General features: G+C 50.0%; 1 protein-coding gene across 2 annotated transcripts; it reads left to right on the top strand.

The window, feature by feature from the left end:
* Nucleotides 1–4,238: 4,238 nt before the first annotated feature.
* On the top strand, nucleotides 4,239–9,812 carry CLDN19 (claudin 19). 2 transcript variants are annotated; one of them, XM_032493995.1, is made up of 6 exons: nucleotides 4,239–4,509; nucleotides 5,434–5,547; nucleotides 6,742–6,906; nucleotides 7,003–7,087; nucleotides 8,789–8,941; nucleotides 9,679–9,812. In XM_032493995.1, exons 1-6 carry the CDS (start codon nucleotides 4,254–4,256, stop codon nucleotides 9,725–9,727), a joined length of 822 nt encoding a protein of 273 aa, XP_032349886.1. In that variant the 5' UTR covers nucleotides 4,239–4,253; the 3' UTR covers nucleotides 9,728–9,812. The 2 variants fall into 2 exon arrangements, with proteins under 2 accessions (XP_032349886.1, XP_006173142.1); XM_006173080.3 differs by lacking the exon at nucleotides 4,239–4,509 and having other exon boundaries at nucleotides 5,055–5,547.
* Nucleotides 9,813–24,530: the final 14,718 nt, after the last annotated feature.

The raw sequence follows: 24,530 nt of genomic DNA, 5'->3' as shown, positions 1-24,530 counted from the left end.
ATAAGTGTGCATGTGTGTGTAATGCTTTGAGGTAGAAAAGAAAGTGAGTCAGGCCCTGAGGGGGGAGCAACAGCAAGGAGGCCAGCATGTTGACACCGAGTGGGCCAGGAGGGCAGCCAATGAGGCCAGCGTCCTGGGGGGTGCTCATCGGCCACTGTGAGCACCTGGGCTTTGACTCAGTGGGACAGGAGCCCTTGGAGGGTTTTGAGCAGGGGGGTGACTTACATCTGACTTACATTTTAAAGGCCTCAGTGAAGAACGTACATTGAGCATGGGCTGTAGGGGCAAGGACGGAGACAAGGAGAGCAGAGGCAGCTGCGGTGGCCACGGAGAGAGATGGAGGGGGCGTGGATTGGGCATTGGCAGTGAAAGAGGTCAGCTTCTGGATCTCTTTAAAGTAGAGGTGGCAGGAGTTGCCGATGGATTGGGTGGTATGAGAAAAAGCACAAAGGATTCCAGCCTAAGTAGTTGGGAAAGTGGAGCAGGCTTGCCTAAGATGGGGACAACTGCGGGCAAGATGTTGGTGGAGATGGAAGGCAGGAGTCTGATTTTGCATCAGTTACGCTTAAGTTTGAGGAACCTGTTAGGTATCCAGGTGGAAATATCAAATAGCCAGTTGGGTCTATGAGTCTGGAGTTCAGAGAGAAGCGGAGGTAGGAGCCAAAACTTTGGGAGTCACCACTGGTGTATGAGGTGGTGTTCAAAGTCAGGAGACGGAGGTCACTGTAGACAGGAAGAGTCAGAAGACTGGGCCAGGCTGGAGGACAGTGGGGTCCAAGAGAGGACACGAGGACAAGCCGTGAGCAGGGGGTCCAGGAGGCCTGGTGTCCTGTAAGCCAAAGAAAGTGTTTCATGAAGGAGGGAGTGGGCAATGGTGGGGTAATGCTGCTGAGAGGCTGAGCCAGGTAAGAACTGAGAATCCACTTTTGGATTTGGTGACACGGGGATCAGTGAGAATTTTGGTAAGAGATGTTTCAGTCGACACGAGATGGGCTGGCGTGAGTTCAAGTGAGAAGGGGCGGGGAAATGTGTGGTGATGGTGGGTGTAGACAATTAGGAGTTTGGCTCTGCATGGGGGCAGGATGAGCTGGAGGGAGATGTAAAGGAACGATTGTTTTTTAAGCTGGGAGACAGCACATGTGTGTATGCTCGTGGGAGTGATCCCATAGGGACGGTCACTGTGCTGATCCCTTGTCCTGTCTGGATGACCCACTCGCCATAGGGAGGGAGCACCACGTTCATGGAAAGAGCATGAGCCTCTTCACACACGTGCTGAGCTGGGCTAGACTCTCACTCCCAGCATTGGGTGCTGTGTGACCCCCGAGTGTGCTTCCTCACCAGTAACATGAGATTACAGTCCTTACCTCCCAGGATGCTGAGAGCATCAGTGAGGGGGCGCTCAGAGAGAGGCTTAGCGCATAGTAGACACTCAACATTACAGAAAACTCTGTCAGCCCGATTCAGGTCTTCCAGCAGTTTCTACTTCAAGGCAGATGACCTTCACAATTTTAAAATATGCTAAACACATAGAGACAGCTAACTGTCTCCGTTTAGTTCATGAAAGGCCAAACGTTTTTCAAAGGGAACTGAACCGGGATAAGTGCATGTAATTACAGCGAGTGAGTCCCCCCCCTCCCCGGTCAGCAGGAGGTGATGGTGGGGGCGGGCCGGGATGCGGCTGTGATTGCTTGACCCGTGTGTATGCACGTGCCAGGGCAGGTCAGCCGTGGGCAAGCCTGCTTGAGACGAAGGAAGAGCAGCCATGGGAGTGTTAGAGAGGATGGGAGGCAACTTGGCAAACTTGGGGAAGATGTGAATGGGGAAGACGTCAGTCCCCAGGCAGGGGGATGGGCAGACCTCTCAGCAGGGATGCCAGAGAGAGCCTGTGAGGAGAGGGCACCTCCAAATGGCCATGTTTGCTGCAGAGATGCCTTCGCCCTGGGTTAGCATGGGACACAAAAACTGGGCTAGTAGGAGGGCCTAGAGACACTTTCAGTCCTCTGGAAGGAGGCCAACAATGCACCAAGTGCTCTGAAAGGAAATACGCAAAGAGCATTATGGATCCCAGATCAGGGCATGGGCGGGACGGTAGTGTGTCCACGCTGCTGGCTGCGCTCTTTCTGGCTGTGCCGCCCAAGGCAAGTCCTCTCCATTCCAAGCCTGGGGTTCCACAGCAGTCAGACCAGGAGCTGGGGGGAGTCTGACCAGCACCACCTCCTGAGCCTCCAGTGTTTCAGGTGGTGGCTGCCAAGAATGTGCCGGATAGTAACCAAGTGAATCAGACCCTCCTGACCGGCCATGGGAAAGGACCAGGGAAAGGACTCCAGTGTCTCACTGGGAGGGAGGCAGAAACGTGTCATCCTCACAGCAATCAGTCCATGGTCAGCACATATCTACTAAGGGGCAGTTGCCACACTCAGGGTAAGAAGACACAAGGGGGAGACCCGCTCAGGAGGGAGCCTTTTTGGAACAGAGCTCTCATTAGCCTCATTTCTTCCAGTGTATTAGGTTTTCCACAAACACTTCTCACCCATCATTTGAGCCTTGTAAACTCCCTCACGATCCCAACAGATGAGGGGTGTTACCCCTATTTTCCAGTTGGGGAATCAGGGCCAGAGAGGCTAAGGGACTTGCCTAACATCGCACAGCTTTTCAGTACCCTAAGCTTCTTGTAATGTGAGTGAAAGCACTTTTTAAACAGTGAAGTGTGACACACCAGGGCGGTTTCTAGTTAGCTCTTAACAGAGGCTGTGGCGGGTCCCTGAGCCCTCCCGCTCTCCCCGCATGCCTGGGAGTTGCTGGACTGCAGGGGCCACTGGGGCAGTAGGAGCCCTAGGAGGAGAAGCTACACCAGGTTCAGGAGCTCCACTCCAGGAGCTGGATCTGAATTTCCAAGGGCTTTGGAATACTGAGGTGGGGGGTGGATCACAGTAGGAGAGGATGTTTGGGTAGAACAGACTCAAGCCCTCAAATAACAAAGAGAAGGGATACACAGAGGAGCTTCTGAGGGAGATGTGAGCATCGTCCTGGATCATAACGTGGCTCTGGGTCCCCAGTGTGGGGGTGGGCTCTGGGGGTACCCGCGAGGAGGGGCATGCAGGCCCCGGGGGCAGCTGTGTGACCCTAAGCAGCTCTCTTCCTCTCTTTGGCTCTCAGCTCCCTTTGTCAACGGAGGGAGTGGCAGTCCATGGTCTCGAGAGCCCGTGTGGTTCTGACACTCCATTTCTACGTGGCCTTGAAGGTCCTGAGGCTCAGAGACCTGACCCAGGTATTCCTGAGGACCAGAGTGAGCCCTGAATCCTCCTTACAGAGAGAGTCCTATGGAAGAAAGCCTGGGAGAAGAGGTCAAGACCCCACTGGGAAAGGACAGACCTGGCCTTTGGGGAATAACCTGTGCTAGGTGGCTGCCACCTGCAGGCACTCTGCTCCCCGCCAGGCACAGGGCAGCTCCCCCCACTCCGTGGCAGCCCCAGGAGAGGTGAGGACACAGGCACCACAGCCAGCTCAGTCTCAGCCCCCCAGAGTTCCTGAGAAAGGTGGGGAGTGGGCAGGCCCCCGCACCTCCCAGCTTGGGGTAAGTCACTTCTCAGTCTCGCTCCTTATCTGTGAAGGGTTACCTTAAGGATTAGAAAGGGAGCTCCCAGTGAGTCTCCACTCTGGGATCCGGCAATGTCCTCTGCTCCCCCACATCAAACAGTCCCTCCCTGTCCGTGGGGGAGGAATTGGAATTCAAGACCGACTTCTGTGCAAAGGCTCTAGGTCCCGCTGGCTTTGGGAGACACAGGTGTGTGTGTGCACAGGTCCACGTGGCTCTGGCCTCCCCAGCACTGAGGGCCTGGGGAGAGGGAGCCGATGTGGGGAACCACAGACCCAGCAGTGCCCACTGCCCCCTCGAGGCAGGCCTCTCCCCTAGCTCGCAGCCCCAGGCCACGGGCCATGGCAGGGCCCACGCCTGGGCGGGCACACAGGGCAGCATTGTCTGCAGCGCCTGGCACCCTCTCATTTGCATAGCCACGTGAAGAATGCGCGGGAGCAGGGGGGCTGTCCTGCCGGAGGGGGTCCGGGCGGTGGCAGGGGCGAGCAGGCCAGGGTCATCAGCGGGACCTGCCTTGTCCCTGCGCAGTCCGTCAGGGAGAAGCTGGTGGGCCGCCAGGGTTGGAGGGGGCGGCCGGGGGGCTGGCAGGAGCGGGAGCAGGAGCGGGGTTGTGACATTCCCCTGCACCCACGCTGAACTGAACGTGAGGGGATTGCTAATGAGGTCGAGGAGAGTTAAACATTCCCCTGCTCCAGAGGGCCAGGCTGGGACGGGAGAGAGGAGGGGGAGGTGGGGCGCTAGGAGGGGGCAGCCTGAACCCCAGGAATGTGCAGAGGCTGCTGCTCCCCACAAGGCTGTTCCAGAGCCGGGAGCCAGGGCCCCGAGCCTCCGGCCCCAGCAGGAGCGGCTAAGCCAGCCAGCAAGGGGATTAACGAGGCTGAACAGTCTGCCTTCTTTCAGGCTAATTCCAGAAGGTTGGTGCTATCTCCCACCTCCCTGCCAGGCTCCTTGCTGGCTGGCAGCCAGCTCTGTACCAGCTTTCATGAGGTCCCTCTTCTGTCCTCCTCAGATCTCAAACAGACCCCACAGTGGGTCTGGCCCTCCCCTGTTTTCAATACACATGACCCTTAGGTACCCAGGACCCCCTCTCCCCAACACCCTCTCCCCAGCCCAGCTGACCTCAGAGCCCTCCCCAAAAAGTTCCCCCTGATGTCTAATTCTAGTCTTACCTTTTGCAAATTGGAGTTCCATTTTCTTTCCATCCTACAGTCAGAGGACAGAAAACCCCATGGGCCAGCTCAGTTGTGCAAAAGCAAAGTTCATCATCTCAGGGCTGGTGCTTGGGGTGGGAATTAGGAGAATTTTAGGGCACTTGTATCAGGTTCCTAAAGGGGGTTCCCCAGCAGAAAGGCCCTGAGGGCCAATGGGGTCACTCCTCCCAGCCCCTCCCTTCTCTATCCCTGGGGAGGGGCACCCATCTCGGCCACGCCTCACCCCCACCCCCAGCCCCAGGGGGCTGGGCAGGAGCTTTGCTGGGGACTTGCCCTGGCTTAGGCGGCCACTGTGGGCGGGCCCCTGGCCTTTCCATCCCCTGGGCCTCCCCCTGCATTCTAGAGCCTGGGGCGGCTGCCTTTGCTGCTGCCACTGCAGGACTGCCACCTCGCCTCAACCTCTGACCACTTGCTGCACCTCAGTCCAGTAGCTCTTTTCGCCTGGTCGTGACCTCGGTCCCCTGAGGGACCCTGGTCCAGCCCTGAGCCCTGGAATCCCCAGCCCCCTCCCCTGGGCCATGGCCAACTCAGGCCTCCAGCTCCTGGGCTACTTCCTGGCCCTGGGTGGCTGGGTGGGCATCATCGCCAGCACAGCCCTCCCACAGTGGAAGCAGTCCTCCTACGCAGGTGACGCCATCATCACCGCCGTGGGCCTCTATGAAGGGCTCTGGATGTCCTGCGCCTCCCAGAGCACCGGCCAGGTGCAGTGCAAGCTCTACGACTCGCTGCTCGCCCTGGAAGGTAGGCCTCGTGCCCGCTGGGCTGGGCAGGTGGGATGTAGGGGTGGGGGCAAGCTTTCCCACAGTCGGCCATCTGCACTGGGCTCCACTCTCCAGCCCCTGCCCGCAGGCACTCAGGAAGAGCCAGGCCAGCCTGGTGCCCCGCTGGGGACAGGGGCTTCAGGTTCTGGCAGCCGTGGGTCCAGATCCCAGCTCTGCCACTGTAACCTTGAAGGAGTCACCACCCTTCTCTGTGTTCTGCTGTCCTCATCTGGAGAGGGGAGCTCTCTGACTTTCAGAGGACTCTGGAAGGTTCAGATGGGGCTCAGTCAAGCCCCTTCTCTCTACTTCTCCCCACACTCTGTGCAGACACACTGTGTGTACACACCTCCTTGCCACATAGACAAGCATGCGGGCACTCAGGTGCACCTCCGCACACGTGTGAGAGCACACACACGTACATGCATGTGCACACACAGGTAGCTCTCCTCCTCCTGGGATGTGGAGTTGAGCCTGACTGGTAAACAGGCACCACTGCAGCTCTTCCCCTGGCCTGGGGCTGGCCCACCCCACCTCTGCCCTGGTCTCCACAAGCCTAAGCCGGGCTGCTGTCACATGGCCCCTGCCACTCCAGACCAGGCAGGTCATCTGGCCTCCCTCAGGGATCCAGATCTTCTGCGGTGACCCCAGGCCCAGGACTGAGCCCGGCAGCAGGCGTACAGCAACCCCAGGTGACTCAAAGGGCAGAAGGGAAGGTGACCTGAGGCAGAATGGCCAACGAGGGAAGCATCCCTGCCCAAGGGCCAGCCTGGGTTGAGCAAGGCCTCAGACACCCACAGCTCCTCCTTCTGCTGAATCTGAAAAGCCTCAGGAAAAGCTGCCCCTGCTGCTTGGGAGGGATGGGCCAGGCCCCAAAGGGAGTCCCCTGGCCAGAGAGTGGCAGATGAGAGAACTCATCCCACCCTGTCACCACACACTACCCAGAAGAACTTGCAAGGGGGGAGTGAACAGTGGGGTTGAACGGTGAGGCTCAGCTTCACATCCTGTCTTCACACCCTGCCGTCACTAGCCCCTCACACCTAGCCAGTGGCTACCTCACGCCGGGCAGGTGGCAGCCCAGGAGATGCTTCAACTCCAGCTCCAGCCCCTCCATCTGGGGCTCCTCCCACCCACCCCCCTCTCCCACCACTGGCTCAGTCCCTCCCACCCCACCCAGGTCACATCCAGTCAGCTCGAGCCCTGATGGTGGTGGCCGTGCTCCTGGGCTTCGTGGGCATGGTCCTCAGTGTCGTTGGCATGAAGTGCACCCGGGTTGGAGACAGCAACCCCATCACCAAGGGCCGCATTGCCATAGCTGGGGGCGCCCTCTTCCTCCTGGCAGGTGAGTGTTCTGGCTCCTTCTCCACCATCTGGACCATGGCAGGTAGTCCCATCTTGGGGGCCAGAGCAGAGCTGAGACCCCCTCCCCTGTCCTTAGGCCTCTGCACATTGACGGCTGTCTCATGGTATGCCACCCTGGTGACCCAGGAGTTCTTCAACCCAAGCACACCTGTCAATGCCAGGTGAGTGCCAGGGCATGGTTTGGGCCAGGGGACAGGCTGGGCCTCCAGTTCCACCTCCTCTGGGGCCACTGGCCTTTGTCCAGCAGGGCACTTGGAGGGGGAAATTGGAGGAGCCCCAAGTGTTGTCACTGAGAAGCTGTCTGGAGTGGGGAGCAGGCAGGGTGGGGCTGGGCCCTCCAAAGGAGCAGGAGGCCTATGGAGGCCACCCCAGGAGCTAAATGCCTTGGCTCTGAATTTAAATCCCAGCTCTGCATGGGCTGGCTGTATTCCTTAATCTTTCTGTGCCTGGTTTCCTTCCCCGTAAACTGCAGCTAGGACCGAGGACACAGCTCAGCATGGTTGTGAGGGTTCTGTGCGATACAGGTAAGGGACTTAGCACAGCTCCTGGGCCCTGGAGAACGTTCAGTACGCCTGAGTTGTTATTCCTGCAGGACGCGCTATGACTTTGAGCCAGAGAGATGAGGCTAGAGAATTCCTAAGGGCAGATGGCTGAAGGCTTTGCAAAGGGGAAGGTTTTGTGCCCCATCCGAGGGTGGAAGGCAGGACAATCTCTCTGGCTGTGGTGTGCAGAGTGGTAGAGAAGGGGCAAGGCCATTAAGATGCAATTGCAAAGGTCTGGAGCAGAGATCTTGGGGCCAGAGGCTAGCAGTGGAGAGTAGGCTCAGAGATATTTTGGAACTAGAATGGTCAGGACTTGTAAGGCAGAGGGGGTGGGGGCTAAATAGGGGGCACTATGAAGGGCCTGGTTCCTCCCTTACCGCTCATCTTGGCCAGGAGCAGGAAATGGGACAGTCTCAATACCAGACATCCCAACATCCCTTGGGCCCTGGGGTGGAATGAAGATGAGAAAAGAGATGCCTGGTTTGTTGCAGTTGGGAGGGCTCCCTGGAGGAGGCAGCAGTGTGGAGAGGGGAGGAAAAGGAGACCTCAGGCCTGAGGCTCATTCCCTGGGCTACCAGCTCTAGCCATGAAGACCTGCCAAGTAAGAGGCAGCTCAGCTGAGAGATGCCAGACTGGCACTAGCCCCTGTCCCTTCATCACACCCCAAGGCCACCTGGGTTGCAGGCCCTGTGCTAGGCCCTGGGAACACAGATGAATCTGATGTTGCCCACCCTCGAGGTGCTCTGCAGGGACTGAACTGCCACCAAGTAAGAGTCAGCACAAGGTGGTGAGAACAGAGGGGTCAGGGAAGCAGGAGTAGGTGGCATCTGAAGGGAGAGGCGCAGAAGGCTGGACGCTCCAGCAGGTGGCGCCTGGTGCAAAGGCACCGAGGTGGGGAGACCCAGGCACTGCCGTGGGACGGGGCTGGCCTTCCGCAGGGCCTGTGGGTGGAGAAGCTGGAGTGTCAGGCAGAGCGGTCTCCCCCAGGGGCAGTGTGAGCCCCGCAGGGAGTTCTGTGGGCCAGACGGTGACTGAGAGAGGAGGCAGGACTTCCCCGCTCCTCCCCTCCCCGACGGGACCTGGCTGTCCCCCAACACCCCCTCCACTGGCCAGAGGAGCAGAGGCCCGAGGCTGTGTGGAGCAGAGCCACCCTGGTCCTGGGTCACCCTGGGCGGTGTTGATGTGCTGCGGCAGGGGTGGGAGGAAGGATGAGCATTCATCCCAAATTACTGGGAGAGCCCGAGGCTGGAAGCCCCGGGGGAGGATGGAGGCGAGGCCCTGGGCGCAGCCGCACCTTATGGGGTCCTCCACCCTTGGCAGGTTCGAGTTTGGCCCGGCGCTGTTCGTGGGCTGGGCTGCCGCCGGCCTGGCCATGCTGGGCGGCTCCTTCCTCTGCTGCACATGCCCGGAGCCGGAGAGATCCAACAGCAGCCCGCAGCCCTACCGGCCTGGACCGTCGGCCGCCGCCCGAGAGTACGTCTGAGCCCGCCCAGCTTCCATCGGCCCCTGCAGCAACCCGGGCGGGGCCAAGAGTGCACAGGGTGTCCCCCCAGCTCGGTTAGGGCTCTGAGCAGCTTGTCCCCAGTATAGGCGCCCACTTTGCACTCTGAGACAGACCCAGACACTCAGAGTTTGTGAAAGGCAGGCCCCAGCCCTCAGGCACACTCACATTGCCAGGTCCAGGTCCAGGCGTGGACCTCTCTGCACCCCGTCATGGGCACCAGCGGGGTTCTGGACACTAGCTGGCTGCTGTCCCTTTCACTGGCCACTCAGTTACTCACTGAAGGGCAACGTGAGTGTCCACTCTGTGCCGGGCCCCAAGGACACAGCAATAAAGACGACCTGGGTAGCTGGAGCCCATCACCTCCCCAGGCCCACGGGCTCCTCAGAGCAACCCGTGGAGGAGGCAGTGCCAGCATGACGAATGTCCCCAGGTCACACACAAACAGGCTCAGACAGACCAAGAGACACAGCCCGGCTGGCTGAGTTCAGGTCTCAGGCTCTTCCGTAGGCTGAGCGCTGCATGGACACCCACATAAATGGCCAAGCCAGACCATGTCATCCCTGACTCCGAAAAGGGTCGCAGCAGGGCTGCTGTGAGCCATACTGGCCAGTCCCTGGGTCTGGGCCTGAACCCCACAGCCCTTGCCCTTCCCTCCACTGCCTGTTGCTCACCCTACTAACCAGCTCTCCTCTCTTTTGACTTTCAGACCAGTTGTTAAATTGTCCGCCTCCACCAAGGGCCCCCTGGGTGTGTAATGTCCATGTCTCCAGCCTGGCTCTGTCCCCCTGCCACACTTTGACTGTGTGTTTGGTATTTTTTGGAAAGAGATTTGAGCATTCAGCCCCAAGTGTGGTATCATTTGATCTGTCCCTGGTATGGCAAGGGTGGGGCTTAGCTCAGAGAGGTCAGAGCTGGTCCCTGGGGTCCTTGGGCACAAAGATGGGGAGACAGGAGACAGAGATCCAGAGTGGGTTACATAGCACATCCCAGCAGGTCAGGGCTCCTGCCCCTACCCAGGAACCTCCCTAACTGTCCTTGGGTTTGCACCAGGACCCCTTGATTGGAAACACCCCCTCCTGCCAAGGCCTGGCCCTGCATTAGGGTCAGGGGTCCCCTGGTCTAAGGAAAGATACAGTCCCACCCCTGCTACTCTGGCTGCCCCTGGAGCCTGGCTGAGGGAGGGGACAGTCCCTGGGAGGCCCTCCCTCTGGGTGCTGGGGCTCAGAGCCCGGTGAGGGGACACTAGAGGAGCTCGCTGCGGGGAGGAGGGCCAGAGGGAAGGATGTTAGGGCCTTGCAGGCATATCAGAAGCCCCCAGCTCTGCTCCCCACCACAGTGCTGCCACTTTCCCCACACCCGCTCTTCTTCCTCTCTATTCTACTGAGGTCCTGCTGCATCCCAGCCTGGGAACCGACAGAGGGATGGGGTGGCCTGAAGCTACCTGAGACAGTGGCTGGAGCTCCAACCTCACGCAGAGGCTCTTGGTCTTAAAGGACAGATATCACTGCCTTAGAATAGAACTGAGAGGAATGTAGGGAAAATTACCCCAGATCAGCCCCTGCCCTCGTGCTCAGGCCTCTCCCACCCCAAACGTCCTCCCTGGACCTGAGACTCTCTCTGGCCACAGTGCCCTCTCTCCCCTTGGCTGAAAAGAGCTGACTCCAGCTGTCCCTTGCCTTTCCCCGTCCCCCTCAGCCAGCTCTGTTCTGGCTGCCTCCACCACCTGTCCCACCAAACCACCAAAGCCCGAGGACACAGCTCAGCCTTCTCCCATCAGATAAGATGCCTGTCACACACGCTTCCCCAGGAGCAGGTAGGGGTGGGAAGGGAGGAGCAGGCAGCAGAGCTGCTGTGGGATCATCCACGGCTGCCCTGGCCCAGCAACGGTGGCAGGTACATGGGGCGCGTCAGGAGCTAGGGGGTGGGCCTGAGCCTGACCGGGCTCACCAGGGCCCTGCCCCTCAAACAATGAACGAGAACCACCAAAGAGCCTGTCTGGGTGCCTGATGCTATAATGCAGCAGTTCTTGGCCCTGGTACACATTTGAGTCACCTGGAGAGCTGAGGCCCAGCTCGACCTCCCGGGTGTCCGGGCTTCATGGGCCTGGGGTGGACCTGGGAATCTGAGAACCAGGCAGCTCAGCTCCCGAGGGAGTGCCACGCGTTGTCAGCACTGAGGCCACTGCTGTGAGGCCTGAAGCTCAGGGCTGTGAGGGCCACATTTCTTGCCCCTCTGGAGTCTCATAGACGAGAAGAGGTAGGAAAGATGAGAGGAAGCCCTGTCTCCCTCTGTCTTTTCTGAGACCAGGCTGTTCGTTAAGATTTCCACACCTTCCCAATAAATAAATAAATCCCTTTTCACTGAAGCAATTTTGAGTCTGATTTTGGCCCACACAGGCAGAAGGGCCCTGACTAACACCAGATTTTGACCCTAGAAAGTGCGTGTCGCAGTGAGAGCTCCCGTGACAGATGCCACTGAGCCGGGTGGGATGGGGGGCCCAGAGGCCCGCCCTCCGTGTCTAGGTGGGGGATTTGGACACCCTTGCTGTCTGGTGGGGAAGCAGTTGGCCAGGAAACCATGTGTTGTCTCTTGAGGTTCAGGGACTGCCAGAGGCTTGGGAGTTGGTAGGAATATGTGGGGATTGAAGGTGCTGGCTGCTTCAGGAATAGGCTGCGGGAGAGACGAACTGTAGGCCGGCAGGTGGCCCGATGGCAGGGCAGGAACAGGCTTCCGTGTGGTCCTTCTTGAAGGGGAGCCCTTGTGCCTATAGCCGGAGACTGGAGAGGCGGAGAGACGGATCCACTCACAACCCCGTCAACACACTGATTACAACGCAGGAGGTCCTGGCACTGGGAAGACATCTGGGAAAAGTTAGAGGAAGCAGAAGCTAGAACAGTTTGGGAAGCCTGATCCCCCAGGCCTCTCCTCTTTCAAATGTCTACATCCTGGCCACCTGCCGCTGCCAACCTGCAGTAACTAGCCAGGCCTCCTGTTTGCCGTCCCAGCCTCAAGGCTGGCAGATTGAGAGGAGACCCAGGAAGATGGGTCAAAGAGAATGATCTGAAAGCTGGTGCCATTGTTTGTTAGCAGAGTTCCTCCAGGAGTGAATGAAAATACGGTTTGGGGAGGAATATACCTGAGCGCTCAGCCCTCAGCCCCAAAGAACGTTCGCCCCAGTAGCGCGTAGCGTGGCAACAGAAGGTGTTCAGCTAAGGGGAGCGAGTCGGGGCGCTGGAGTAGCTGACCACCCATTGCCTGCACCCGAGAATGTGCATAGGAAGGAGGAATTAGGTGATGTTGCCAAATTATGGTTAATTTTGTGTTATACGTATTAATTCTGTGTGATAACAACACTGTGGTCATTATATTTTTAACAATTATCTGCTAGAGGTGCACGCTGAAATGATACCATGGCTAGAGTTGCTTTAAAATGCTCTGGGAACAGAAAGGTCAGGAGCTGGGGAAATTATAAGATTAGTAAATGCCAGTGGTCCTTAGGGGTTCACTCAGCTCTTCTGTGTGTATGGTTGCAAATGAAAAAAAATGAGAAGGTTATAAATACCTCTAAGTTTTGCTGATTGTATTGTTTAATATACTCCCTGCTGACCACTGGAATGAGGGAGATGAATACTCCAGAGATTCTTGTTACTCAAAGCACAATCCTCCAACCACAAGCATCGCACCACCCAGAAACTTGTTAGAAATACAGATTCTCAGTGGGGAGGGTATAGCTCAAGTGGTAGAGCGCATGCTTAGCAGGCATGAGGTCCTGGGTTCAATCCCCAACACCTCCTCTAAGAATAAATAAATAAATAAGCCTAATTACCTCCCCACAACAACGAAAAGGAAATACAGAGTCTCAGGCCACACCCCAGACTAGGTGAAACCAATCCACCATGTTAAGGCCATCTCCTGGGGATCTACGTACAGACTGCAGTTTGGGAGTTGCTGCTCTAGGCCAGTGAGAGCTGTGTGTTGCTTCTCCTCTGGATGAGAACTGCAGCTGAACTGCTGTTTCTCTCTCATCATTTGAATACTGGATATAATGAAAAGTGGTTCGATGTAAGATTTCATCTAGAGTTGGCAAGACTACGGGGAACCATAACTAGACCTGATCCAAGCAAAACTGGAAATGAAGAACAGACAACACCCAAAGCAGTGCTTCTGACCTTTTCTCCTCACAGAGACATAAAAATAATTAGTTCAGTGTATGCAAATAGTGCAGGCCATTTTATTCTGGACAACAATCCTGTTGAAAACCACTAAAAATGTTGAGGAAAGTGTAAAATATTCTTCGAAGCATCAATGGCTTGACATGATGCTGCGGAATCACCAAGTCAAAACCTGAAGCCCTCCCGCTCCCTCTCTGCGTGGTAGCCCACGTGGTCACCACCAAGCTGAGGTGTCCTGGGCTGGCAGAGTCTGAGCTGGTTACACAGAAGGGGGTTGAACAAATAGTGTACAGAAGATAATGGGAGCCAGGCTTTCCATTGTCAGAGAATCAGTTTACAGAGATGGAAATGAAGAGAGTAGAATACGTCTTGTGGTGTTGGACTGGAACTGCAGGCATCTGGATGAACACATGGCTTTTATTCATATGTAGATAAGTAAAACACAGTTTTGTGTGTGTTCATGTGTGTGATACACCTACACAGTCAGCCTTCTGTACCTGTGGATGTGGGACTGGCAGTATGGAGGGTCGAATGAATTGCCACGCTATTTTATATAAGGGACTTGAGCATCCGGGGACTTTGGTATAGTTGTGGTGGGGGACTTCTGGAACCAATCCCTCACAGGCACTGAGGGCAGACTGGACATGTATCTGTGTGCTTTATCCCCTAGAAAGGTCAAAAAGCATATCTTGATTTCTGAATACCATTCTCCACTAAAAGGTACCAGAGCTCCGTGAAGAAATGGCTGTTTTGAGGGCTGGGATAAGGAAAGTACAAAATAAGCTTGGAGTATCTTGTTGCAGAAGGTAAAAAAGTGCTCAAGGAATGACAGAGACACGTCTAAAGGATACAGAAGCCAGATTAAAGGGGTTCCCTCTGGCTTTATCTGGAACAATTTGAGCATCAAAATAAATAATGACAGTAATGGATTTTAAACTCAGTGAATAAAAATAAGAATCCACCAGCCCATATTAACATGAATAATTAAATGAAAAGTGGGGGAAAAGAAAAAGCTCTACTTAACAGTAAAATGCCAACTGATATGAGTAACTTATTAACTAGTAAGTTCAAAATATTTAACTTTGCTGTGATGAAACATAGTAGACGTATCTTAATCAAGTTGGTAAGAGTTAACACCACCAGAAGTGGGACAAGGCAGAATTGTGTCCCCTTGATACAACGCACTGAGAAGAAAACAGCATCATTTATATGGTATTCCTGCTAAAGGTGAATAAACTGAATCCACTTACGATATGACAGACAAATGCAAATTGAGGTTATTCAACAAAATAACTGCCAGTACCCTTGAAAACCGTCTAAGTTATAAAAGACAGGAAAGACTGAGGAGCTGTTCCAGACTGAGGAGATTGGCGAGAGATTACCACTACATGCAGTAGTGAGGGTGGACTGGATCTGGACCTATAAAAGACATCTTGGGATAACCAATGACATTTGAATGGTGTCTGTAGTTGAGATGATGGTACTATATCAAAGTTAGTTTCCCGTAGACAGGTATTTTTGTAGGACAGTATCCTTGGATTTTAGGAAATTAAACACTGAAGTACTAGAAGGATAATGAGGTGTCAGGAAAAATATGCATAAATACACCTGAAGAAAGAGTTACAAGGCAAATAGGTGCAAGATAATATTAATTGGGCAATCTAAGTAAAGGGCATGCAGGGATTCTTCAAACTATTCTTGCAATTTCTCTCGAAAGTTTGAAATTAATTTGAGACAGAAAGTTAAAAAAAAATTCTAAGGGAAAGTTAAAATACTGGGAAACTGCTCTTCTCAGAGGGCACTTAAAAATTCAGGCAAGTATAGACGCCTCCCATGATGGAGATGGAAAGGAAATCTTTGTGCTCACCTACAATGAAGACAACAATAAAAATCTTTATTTCACCTTCATTTTTGAAAGATGTGTTTGCTGGGTATGGAACTCTGGGTTGACTCCTCCCTCTTTTCAAGAATTTATAGTTTAGTGTTTTCTAGTTTACATAGTTTTGAAATGGAAAGTCTGCTGTAGTTCTTATTCGTGCTCCTTTTTCTCTCACAAGTGGCCAACTTGTCCGATTTCCCCCATTTTGGGTTTTCAGGAGTTTGACTCTGCAGTGCATAGGTCTGTTTTTCCCTTTGTGTTCATTTTGCTTGGGGTTTTCTGAGCCTCTGGGATCTGTGGTTTGTGATCTTTCATTGATTTTGGAAAATATTCAGCCATTATTTTTTCAAATATTTCTTCTGCCGCATTTTCCCTGTCTTCATCTGCTGTTTTAGTCACATGCTTGGTATTGTGTCACAGCTCTTCTGTTCTGTTTTATGTCTTCCATGTTTTTCTCTGTTTTGGTTTGGATCATTTCTACTGACATATCACCAAATTCATGAATTTTCTTCTGCTCTGTCATCATTTGATAAGCACATCTAAGCAATCCCTCATTTCTGGTAACGGGCTGCTCATACCTTGTGCTTAGTTTGAAATCTGGATTCCAGAGTTTTTCTCAGTGCTCCTGAGCCTCAGTATTCAACACTCCCTGCACACCTGAACCACAGGGACTCCCCCTCCTTGCTCTTGCCTCTTTCCCAGCAGCAGCCTCCCATTGATTGCTTTATGACCCAAGGTTCATACTGGTGGCAGGGAGTTTTCTTAGCTCTGCTCCAGCCTTAGTCGGAGACAGGCCCTGTGCACCTGAGCCTCAGGGGTAGGGCTCTCTCCTCCCCACAGAGTATCTGTAATGGTAGTGGGTCCTGGGTAGGAGGGAGTTTCCTGCCCTCCCATCAGGCAGCAGACTTCCGTTTTATATCAGTTCAGGATCCTAGTAACGAGTTTCTTACTTTTCCCTAGGGTCAGGTAGCTTTTGCTTCTACCGCATCTCAGAGACAGGCAACCTTTGTTTGGGACTTCTTTCTTTGCTTTTCATTCCTTTTGTATCTCCTAATATTCCAAATGGGGTCATTATCTTCTACTTGTTAGTGCGGGTCTGCTGCTTGTGAGTGCTCTCCACTTTTATCCCAAAATGCCTTTTTTAACTTCATATTCTACTGTGTATAGAATCTGAAGCTGGCAATTATTTTCTTTCCTATCACTGAAGATATTCCACTATTTTCTGGTACCCATTGTTTCTGTTATGAAATCAAATATCAGCTTAAATGTCAATCCTCTGAAAGTAATCTTTTTTTTTAAGGTTTCTTGCAATATATCTTTTTGCCTTTTTTTTTTTTAAATTGTGGTACCATTATTGATGTGTTTAGATGTGGATTTCTTTCCATTTAACCTTTCTGGGATTCTTGATTCTTTCTTTTGGTGTTTCCCCCTCTCCCTACCTCAGTCTTTAGTCATTTCTGATTAAATCTCAGCCATTCTCTCTTCAATTTTCTCCTTTTTCCTTCCTTCTGTGGCTCTAACTATAGGCTGGTTGATTTTCTTACTATATTCTCTATCTCTTAGTTTTTGTCCTTTATTTTCTACATTTTCATTCTGTGTACTTCTTTACAAATGGTTTCCTTCAACTATCTCTCAGGGGGTAGGATATAGCTCAGTGGTAGAGCACATGCATAGCATAGCATGCATGAGGTCCTGGGTTCAATCCGCAGTATTTCCATTAAAAATAAACCTAATTACCTCCCCCTGAAAAAAAAAAAAGAAAAAAGACAAAAAAAAAAAAAAAAAAGAAAAAGAAAAAGAAAAAGAAAAAGAAAAAAGAACAACAACAAAAAACCTGTCAGTTAACTCATTTTATTTTCAACTGGGTTTAATCAGCTTCTAAACCTGTCCATTGATTTCTTTGGTGTATTGTATTTTTATGTTCTCAAATTTCCACATGGTTAATTTTTGAAACTCTGCTATGTTGATCTATATAGTTCCTGGTTCTCTTCTTTATTAGTTTGCTAGGGCTGCAATAACAAAGTATTATACACTGCGTGGCTTAAACAACAGAAATTTCCCCACGTTCCTGGAGGTTAAAAGTCCAAGATCTAGGTGTTGGCAGGGTTGGTTTCTTTCTGACACCTCTCTCTTTAGATTGTAGAAGCCTGGTCTTCTGGTGCCTTCATATGGTCCTTCCTGTGTGTGTCCCTGTCCTAATCTTCTTGTCTTACAAGGACACCAGGTATATTGGATTAAGCCTCACCTCAGTGATCTCACTAAACCTTACTTACCTCTTTAAAGACTATGTCCAAATACAGTCATATTCAGAGGTATTGGTGGTGAGGATTTAAATACATGAATTTGGGTTGGAGAGGGTCACAATTCAGCCTATAATATCTTCTAAAATTTTCAAGCTTCTCCTTTTATCTAATGAGCATAGTAAACATAGTTGCTTTACATTCTGTATCTGATAGTTTTTGGTATTCGGACTTCCTTTGGGTCTTTTTCTATTGTCTGCTGTTTCTGCTGGTCCTTGTTCATGGTGACTTGTCTCCTGGTAGACCTAGTTATCTTTGAATATATGCTTAATTTTCGACACTTGGAAAATATTTGTAGAAATAATTCAAAGCCTAGGATCAAATTATTTTTCACAAATAATACTTTCTTTGCTTTTGTTTGCTGCCTGGGGTGAGGGGAGAGGAATCAGGATCGCCTTTAACCAAGTTCAGGCCTTGAGGTTTCTGGGTCCTGACATGACTCAAAATCAGGTTGCAGACTATGTGAGGGTTGGTGTAATTTATTACCATGATACAACCATTCAAAGTCCTCAGCTCCAAGTATGGGGTAGTACACAAGGCTTCCCACACTTGGTGGGCCTGGACTCTAACTTTTTCCCTCTAGCGCAGTACAACTGCTTCTTCCAGATCAGCAAACACATACACTTCCCAATCACTGCCCAGCCCCTCAGTTGTCTCTTCTAGATTTTCTTTTTTGTTTCTTTTCTTTTTTTTTTTTTTGCAGGGGGGTAGGTAATTAAGTTTATTTGTTTAGTTTTTTTTTTTTTTTTGATAGAGGTACTGGGTATTGAACTCAGGACCTCATGCATGCTAAGCACACACTCTACCACTGAGCTATACCCTCCCAGCTCTCTTCTAGATTTTTCAAACGTATCCCGGGGAAAAGTAGCCCTGAGCATCAGACTTACTTTTCTACATTGCTATCCTTACCTGGACCTAGCCTGGGAATCTCTCAGTTATTTTGTTGCTTTTAGAAAAATTTTAAAGAATATTTTGCCTACTGTTCATAGCAGTCTTCAGAGGTCCAACATTACCAGAATTTGCAGTTTAGTTATCTTTTCAAAATGCCATATACAATTTTAAAATACATTTAAAAATTATTCCCCAAGTAGAACATTTATATTATTTCCTCTTCTGTGAAAGTGATTGTTCATGACAACCCAAATAAACAGAAGAATTGTTAAATATTAAAATACCAGAGTTGGTTTAAAATTATATCACCTATTTTTTAAATTTTAATTTTTAAATTTAAATATGAACTCCAAAAATTGTACAGTGAGCACATGAATCTCACTTTATGATATTTTTACAAAAATAGGAAAGATGATATACATATGACAAAGCCATTAAAAATTGGTTGTTTCCACTAAAGATTCTCATCTTTAAGCAAGCACAGAGGCAGTGGCCATTGTTGCACCAACCCCCGTTGTTGCAACCCCTTCCCCTCCAACTGAAGTGACTTCCAGGCAGGTGCTCCCACCCCTTATCCTTTAATTTAGTCTTTTTCCCCTTTTGAGAGCCAGACATTAAAGGCTAGGACAATCAAAAGCAACCACGTAAGTGGGGGAAATTAGAAAGTCACCGCACATGCCCAGGGAAAGGTACAGGCTCGGAAAAGATTCGGAAATAAGACACATTTCCACCTCAGATGATCCATGGCTTTAACTTCTCTTTCTGCAAAATCTGACAGTCACTGCAAGATTCTAAAATCAGTTTTCTGTTTTAAGCCTTCTTTTCCCTATATCTTTTCTCAGCATCTTTACCATAATTTTTCAATTTTTTATTGCAGTACAGTACATATAACATAAAATATACCATCTTAACCATTTAAAAATGTACAGTCCGGTGCTATTAAGTACATTCATATTGCCATGTAAACACCATTACCACCCATCTCCAGAATTCTTTCCACCTTGCAAAACTGAAACTCTGTACTCATTAACACTAACTCCCTAATACCATCATTCTATTTTCTGTCTCTGATTTTGCCTAACCTAAGTACCTCATATAAAGGGGATTGTATAGAATGTCTTTTTGTGATATACTGGATATAGGACTCTTGGTTGACTTTTTTTTTTTTGACTTTAAATATGTCAGCCACTGCCTTCTGACCTCCAAAGTTTCTGATGAGAAATCTGCTGATAATCTTATTGAGAATCCCTTGTATGTGATGAATTGCTTCTTTCTTACTGATTTCAAGATTCTTTGTCCTTGTCTTCTGACAGTTTAATTATGTCTTCATGTGTCTTTTTGTAGTTAATGCCACCTGGAGTTTGTTGAGCTTCATGTATGGTTATATTCATATCTTTCATCAAATTTTAGACATTTTCAGCCATCATTTCTTCAAAATTTCTTTGCCCCTTTCTCTCTTCTTCTGGAACTCCCAAAATGTAAAGCCCCCTAGGCGCTGAACGTTTCTTCAAAAATTTTTTTCTGTTCCTCCGACTCAGTAATTTCAATTTCCCTATCTTCAAGTTCACTGATTTTTTCTTCCATCTGCTCAGATCTGCCTTTGAATCCCCCTATTTTATTTTACATTTTAGCTATTGTAATTTTCAGCTGTAGAATTTTTTATTTTAGATTTTCTATTTTTTTTATTGATACTTCCATTTTGTTTATACATCGTTTTTTTTTTTACATTCTCCATATCATCCCTTAGTTCTATGAGCATCTTCACTTGTTCTAAAATCATTGTCTAGTAAATCTGTTTGCCAGGTCTTTCTCAGGGAGAGTTTCAGCTGGTTTAACTTCTTTCCTTTGATTGGGCCGTATTTTCCTTTTTCTTTGTATGCCTTATATGTTGTTAAAAATTGGGTATTTGGATGTAATACTGTGGTAACCCTGGAGATCAGATTCTCTTTTCCAGGGTTTAGCTGTACTTTTTTTTGTTCCTTTTGCTCTAGGCCCTCTCTGTGCCATGGATCACCTGAGGTGGATATTTGTTGTATTTCCAAATCTTTTCCAAGCCTGTACCTTTCCCTGGGCATGTGCGGTGACTTTCTAATTTCCCCCACTTACGTGGTTGCTTTTGATTGTCCTAGCCTTTAATGTCTGGCTCTCAAAAGGGGAAAAAGACTAAATTAAAGGAAAAGGGGTGGGGGCACCTGCCTGGAAGTCACTTCGGTTGGAGGGGAAGGGCTTGCAACAACGGGGGTCGGTGCAACAATGGCCACTGCCTCTGTGCTTGCACCTCCCTTGATCGGGGTGGCGGACTGATTACAATTAGAACACAGAACCCCAATATTTGGGGGACAGGGTCACCATGGATGCTGCAATCTACATGCACAGTACTCCAGGAACACGTGCACAACTGCCTGTCATGGGGCTGGTCTGGGTGGGGGATGGGTAGCTGCTGCAGAACTAAGCTGAAATTTCCAAAATTAACCTCAATTTACCATCTAAGCCTTCCCTGGATGTTGCAAGCTTTCATGACCCCAGAATTCCAAAATAGTTACATCAGACTAATTCTACCAGTGTACTTGTCAAGGTTGGGGGACAGATTCCTGGTGTTTCACACTCAGCCATCTTCCCAGAATCCTTTCTCACTCCTTCCTTTTTATGAAGTTTATGATAGTCTGGGTCCTCCAAGCAGTAGTCCCCCAAATAGGATTAAACATGCAAGGATTTTAACAGGGAAACACTTTTTAAAGAAAATGGGTAAGGAGCTGGGGGAGCCATCAGATAGTGCCTTACTGAAGGAGTACTGGGGAGAAGAATCAGACTGCCACGCGGTCTACTGGGTTTGGCAAGGCCATCAGGGGAGTCCTTGAGCCAAAGGTGGCTGGCAGAGGAGTTCCATGTCTTCCAGGAAGAGGACTGCTTATAATCTTTGCTGAGGTCACTCATTCGCTTGTAAGAACTTGGGAAGAACAGTCACTTGTAAGAACTTGGGAAGAACAGTCTCAAGGCAAACTTGGTAGTAGATTTCAGAACAAAGCATCTTGGGTCAATTTTGTTTCCTTTAAAGACTTGTAAGTCACACCCTCATAGGCCAACGTATTTTCAGTTTACAATTTTCAGAGCTATTACCTCAGTTAATCCTTACAATATTCCAGTAGTAATAACAGCCAACATTTACTAAGCACTAACAAAATGACCTAACAAGAAACTTAGGAAGTAGGTACTCTTTTTGTCTCTACATTAAAGATTTAAATTGCTGACTATGAGGCTCCTTCTTTGCATTTGGATTAAGCAGTTTGATGTTGGGATCCAGGAATCTGTTGATTTTTCTTGTGCATGGCCCATAGATCTTACTTTGAGAAATACTTCAATGTTCAGTACTGACTTTTATGTGGTAGCTCCACATTCAGGCTCTGGGAGGTGGTGAAGTTTCATTGGCAGGACTGGAACTCAAGTTTTCTGACTCGAAACCACTTTCTACCCTGGTGTCTCAAAATGATCTATGATAACTGAATTTTATGCACAGGTTGAAATGAGGCATTTGGTTGCACCATAATCATAAAGCTGTTATTGGTTGGTTTCTCTTTAAAAAAACCCTCCCCTCAAATTTACCTATCTCTGGAGTGACCACAATCCCCATGTTGCTCAGGGAAGTCCTTTCATCACAGTGTAATCAACAACCACCTCTTTCACCCTCAAGAGCATCCTATTTGGCTAAAACAAAAATTACATGGTCTAATGTAACTAGTATATCTGCCCTTCCAGCAGCAACCCTCACTTCCTTCATCTCACTTCTTCCCAACTTCAACATACTTAATAAGCTTTTATTCTGTACTCCTTGGCTGTAGGTCCTGGAAAATAGCAACAATAAACAGCCAAAAATCTCTGCCCTTAAGGAGATCGCCTTCTAGCAAATACAAAATACAGAATATTGATTAGCAGACGACACACTATGGAGAAAAGTCAAGCAGGGAAGGAGGATCAAGGGGATGGTCTCAAGATCTGGGCATGGGAGGGGCTGTAATTTTAAAGAGTGGTCAGGTCTTCTTAGTCCTTCCCTTCTGAAAGAACTGAGGGAGAAGCCATTTAGTAACCTGGGGAAGCATTCTTCCTGTAGAGGAAAATTATAAAGGTCTTGAGGTGGGAATGTACTGGTACTGAAGGAAAAGGAGGCCTGTGAGGTTGAAGTGGAGTAAACCAGGGGGAGAGCAGCACAAAGTGAGAGTTGGACAGGTGGGGGCACCTTGCAAAGTCTCCCGTAGGATGCTGGCTTCTCTTCTAAAGCAAGACTGGAAGCCTCTAGAGGGGTTTGAGCAGAGAAGTGACCCAAAGTCTGACAGCTTTTAAGGGGACAGAGACCTTGTCTGCTATGTTGAGAATTGGAGAAGGGTAGAGCATGAGAAAGAAGGAAGCAGAGAGCTCACCTAGCAGGTGAGATGGAGGCCTGGACCAGTGTGGATGGAGGTGGTGAGAAGTGGTCACTCTGGATATATAAAAGGCAGAATCAATAGTATCTGCAGGATTTGGACGTGGACTGTTTTATTAAAAACTGGGAAGTTAGGAATGACTGGGGGCTTCGGCTGTGACCTCTAAGGATGGACTGGCTGTTGCTGAGATAGGAAAGGCAGTGGAGTAGCAGCCTATCACCCCTCAAGCTGCTGCAGTCTGGGACCCACACATGCAAAGCACTGTTCCCACCCTTAGTCTCCTTGTTGCTAAGCCCAGTGGACACTTTCCAGTCTCCATCTTCTCTTTCTTTGACCTCTTGGCTGTGATGCCAACTGAACCATTATCCTTTGTTCTCCAGGATTGTGATGTCCCCCTTCCTGGATTTCCCACCTTTCTGGCCATCACTTTGATGTCCTTGGCCTTGTTCCAAAATTCTGGGCCTCCACAGATACTCCCTGAGTGATTTCCTCCATGACCACAGCTTTTGATAGTCACCTAATGATTGTCAAACATTCAACTTCGGCCTATACCTTACTCCTTAGCTCCAAATCTGCTTCCCACATACTCCTATTGGTGCCCCCGACACCTCTGCTTATGTAAGGCCGAAGAGACCTCTCTATTCCAGCAAGTGGCACCATCCGCACCACCACACTGGGATCACACCAGATTCTCCCCTCTTCATTATCCCCACATGCACCTCGTCATCTACACCTGTCAACATCTCAAATTTGACCCTTTCCTACTACTGCCTATCATTGGTCTCATCTTACTGGGATTTCTACAATGTCCAAATTGGCCACTTTGAGTAATCCAAAATGAAAATCAATTTAACACATTTTTCATTCTATTTAAATCAATCCAGATTCCCTATCACCAGCTCCTCAGCCCACACAGAAGGGCTGTACAGCTCACTGACCCGAGTCAACGAGGTGCTAAGACCATCACTTACATAGGTGTAAATGTTCTGCAAGTTGACTCAATTCTTCTCATCCTTTACAGCCTTTATAAACAGGCAGCCAGATTGAAGGAATATAAACAGGCCCTCCAATAGCTGGGGTACCACTCAGAATAGGGAGAGGCAAAGTTCCTAATAAGGCTGCTCCTCCCCAGCCACAAGCCAGCCTTATCAAAGTATCAGAGACTAACCCTTCCACTAGCAGAACCTCAGGACTAAACCTGTCATGGGCTACACTTCCCTGTTCACCTGTCTCCACCAGATGCTCAAGCTTCCCCCATTCAGCTGCCACCACCTGAGTTTCCACCAGCTCTCTCCGACTCCTAATCTCATCTAATACTGCCCCCTTCTCAAAGTCTCCCCTGTGAACTCTGGAATTCAGTCACCAGCCTCTTCTCTGAACATTCTCACTCTTACTCTATTTCTAACCAGACTTGCACCTAGGACACCAATTCCTTGGAGCTCTTTCAGTGATGGGTTTTTCTTCTAAACTCTGAGCACCATGGTGCCAGTGGTAGGCTAGGTTTCCACTTACACCACTGCCACTTCTAAATGCAAACTTCCTTTTGAGGTCTATGCCTTCACACTATATCCATTATCCATCAGCATTTCTTGACTTTAATTTCAGCATCTTCACACTCAGACAGGATCCTTTGAACATCATGGTCTATTTTTGACCTCTTCACTTCCAGCAATTTCTTCCTCCCATCTCCCACTCACTTGACTATAACCTGAACTATCACTACTACCAGTAACTGCTTATCTCCAGGCTAAGCATGCTTGTCTAAGGCCACCATCTCACATTCTTTCAGCTCCCTTAAGTCAGTACTCCTATACTCCATCAGTCAATTTGAAACACTTGCCATCTCCCGGACCAATTCCAATCACCAGGGAATCCTATGTGCTCTTACTGTCTAATCAGGT

Source organism: Camelus ferus, chromosome 13 (assembly GCF_009834535.1).
Source record: "Camelus ferus isolate YT-003-E chromosome 13, BCGSAC_Cfer_1.0, whole genome shotgun sequence".
NCBI lineage: Eukaryota > Metazoa > Chordata > Mammalia > Artiodactyla > Camelidae > Camelus > Camelus ferus.
This window is presented reverse-complemented; position numbering and strand designations above follow the sequence as displayed.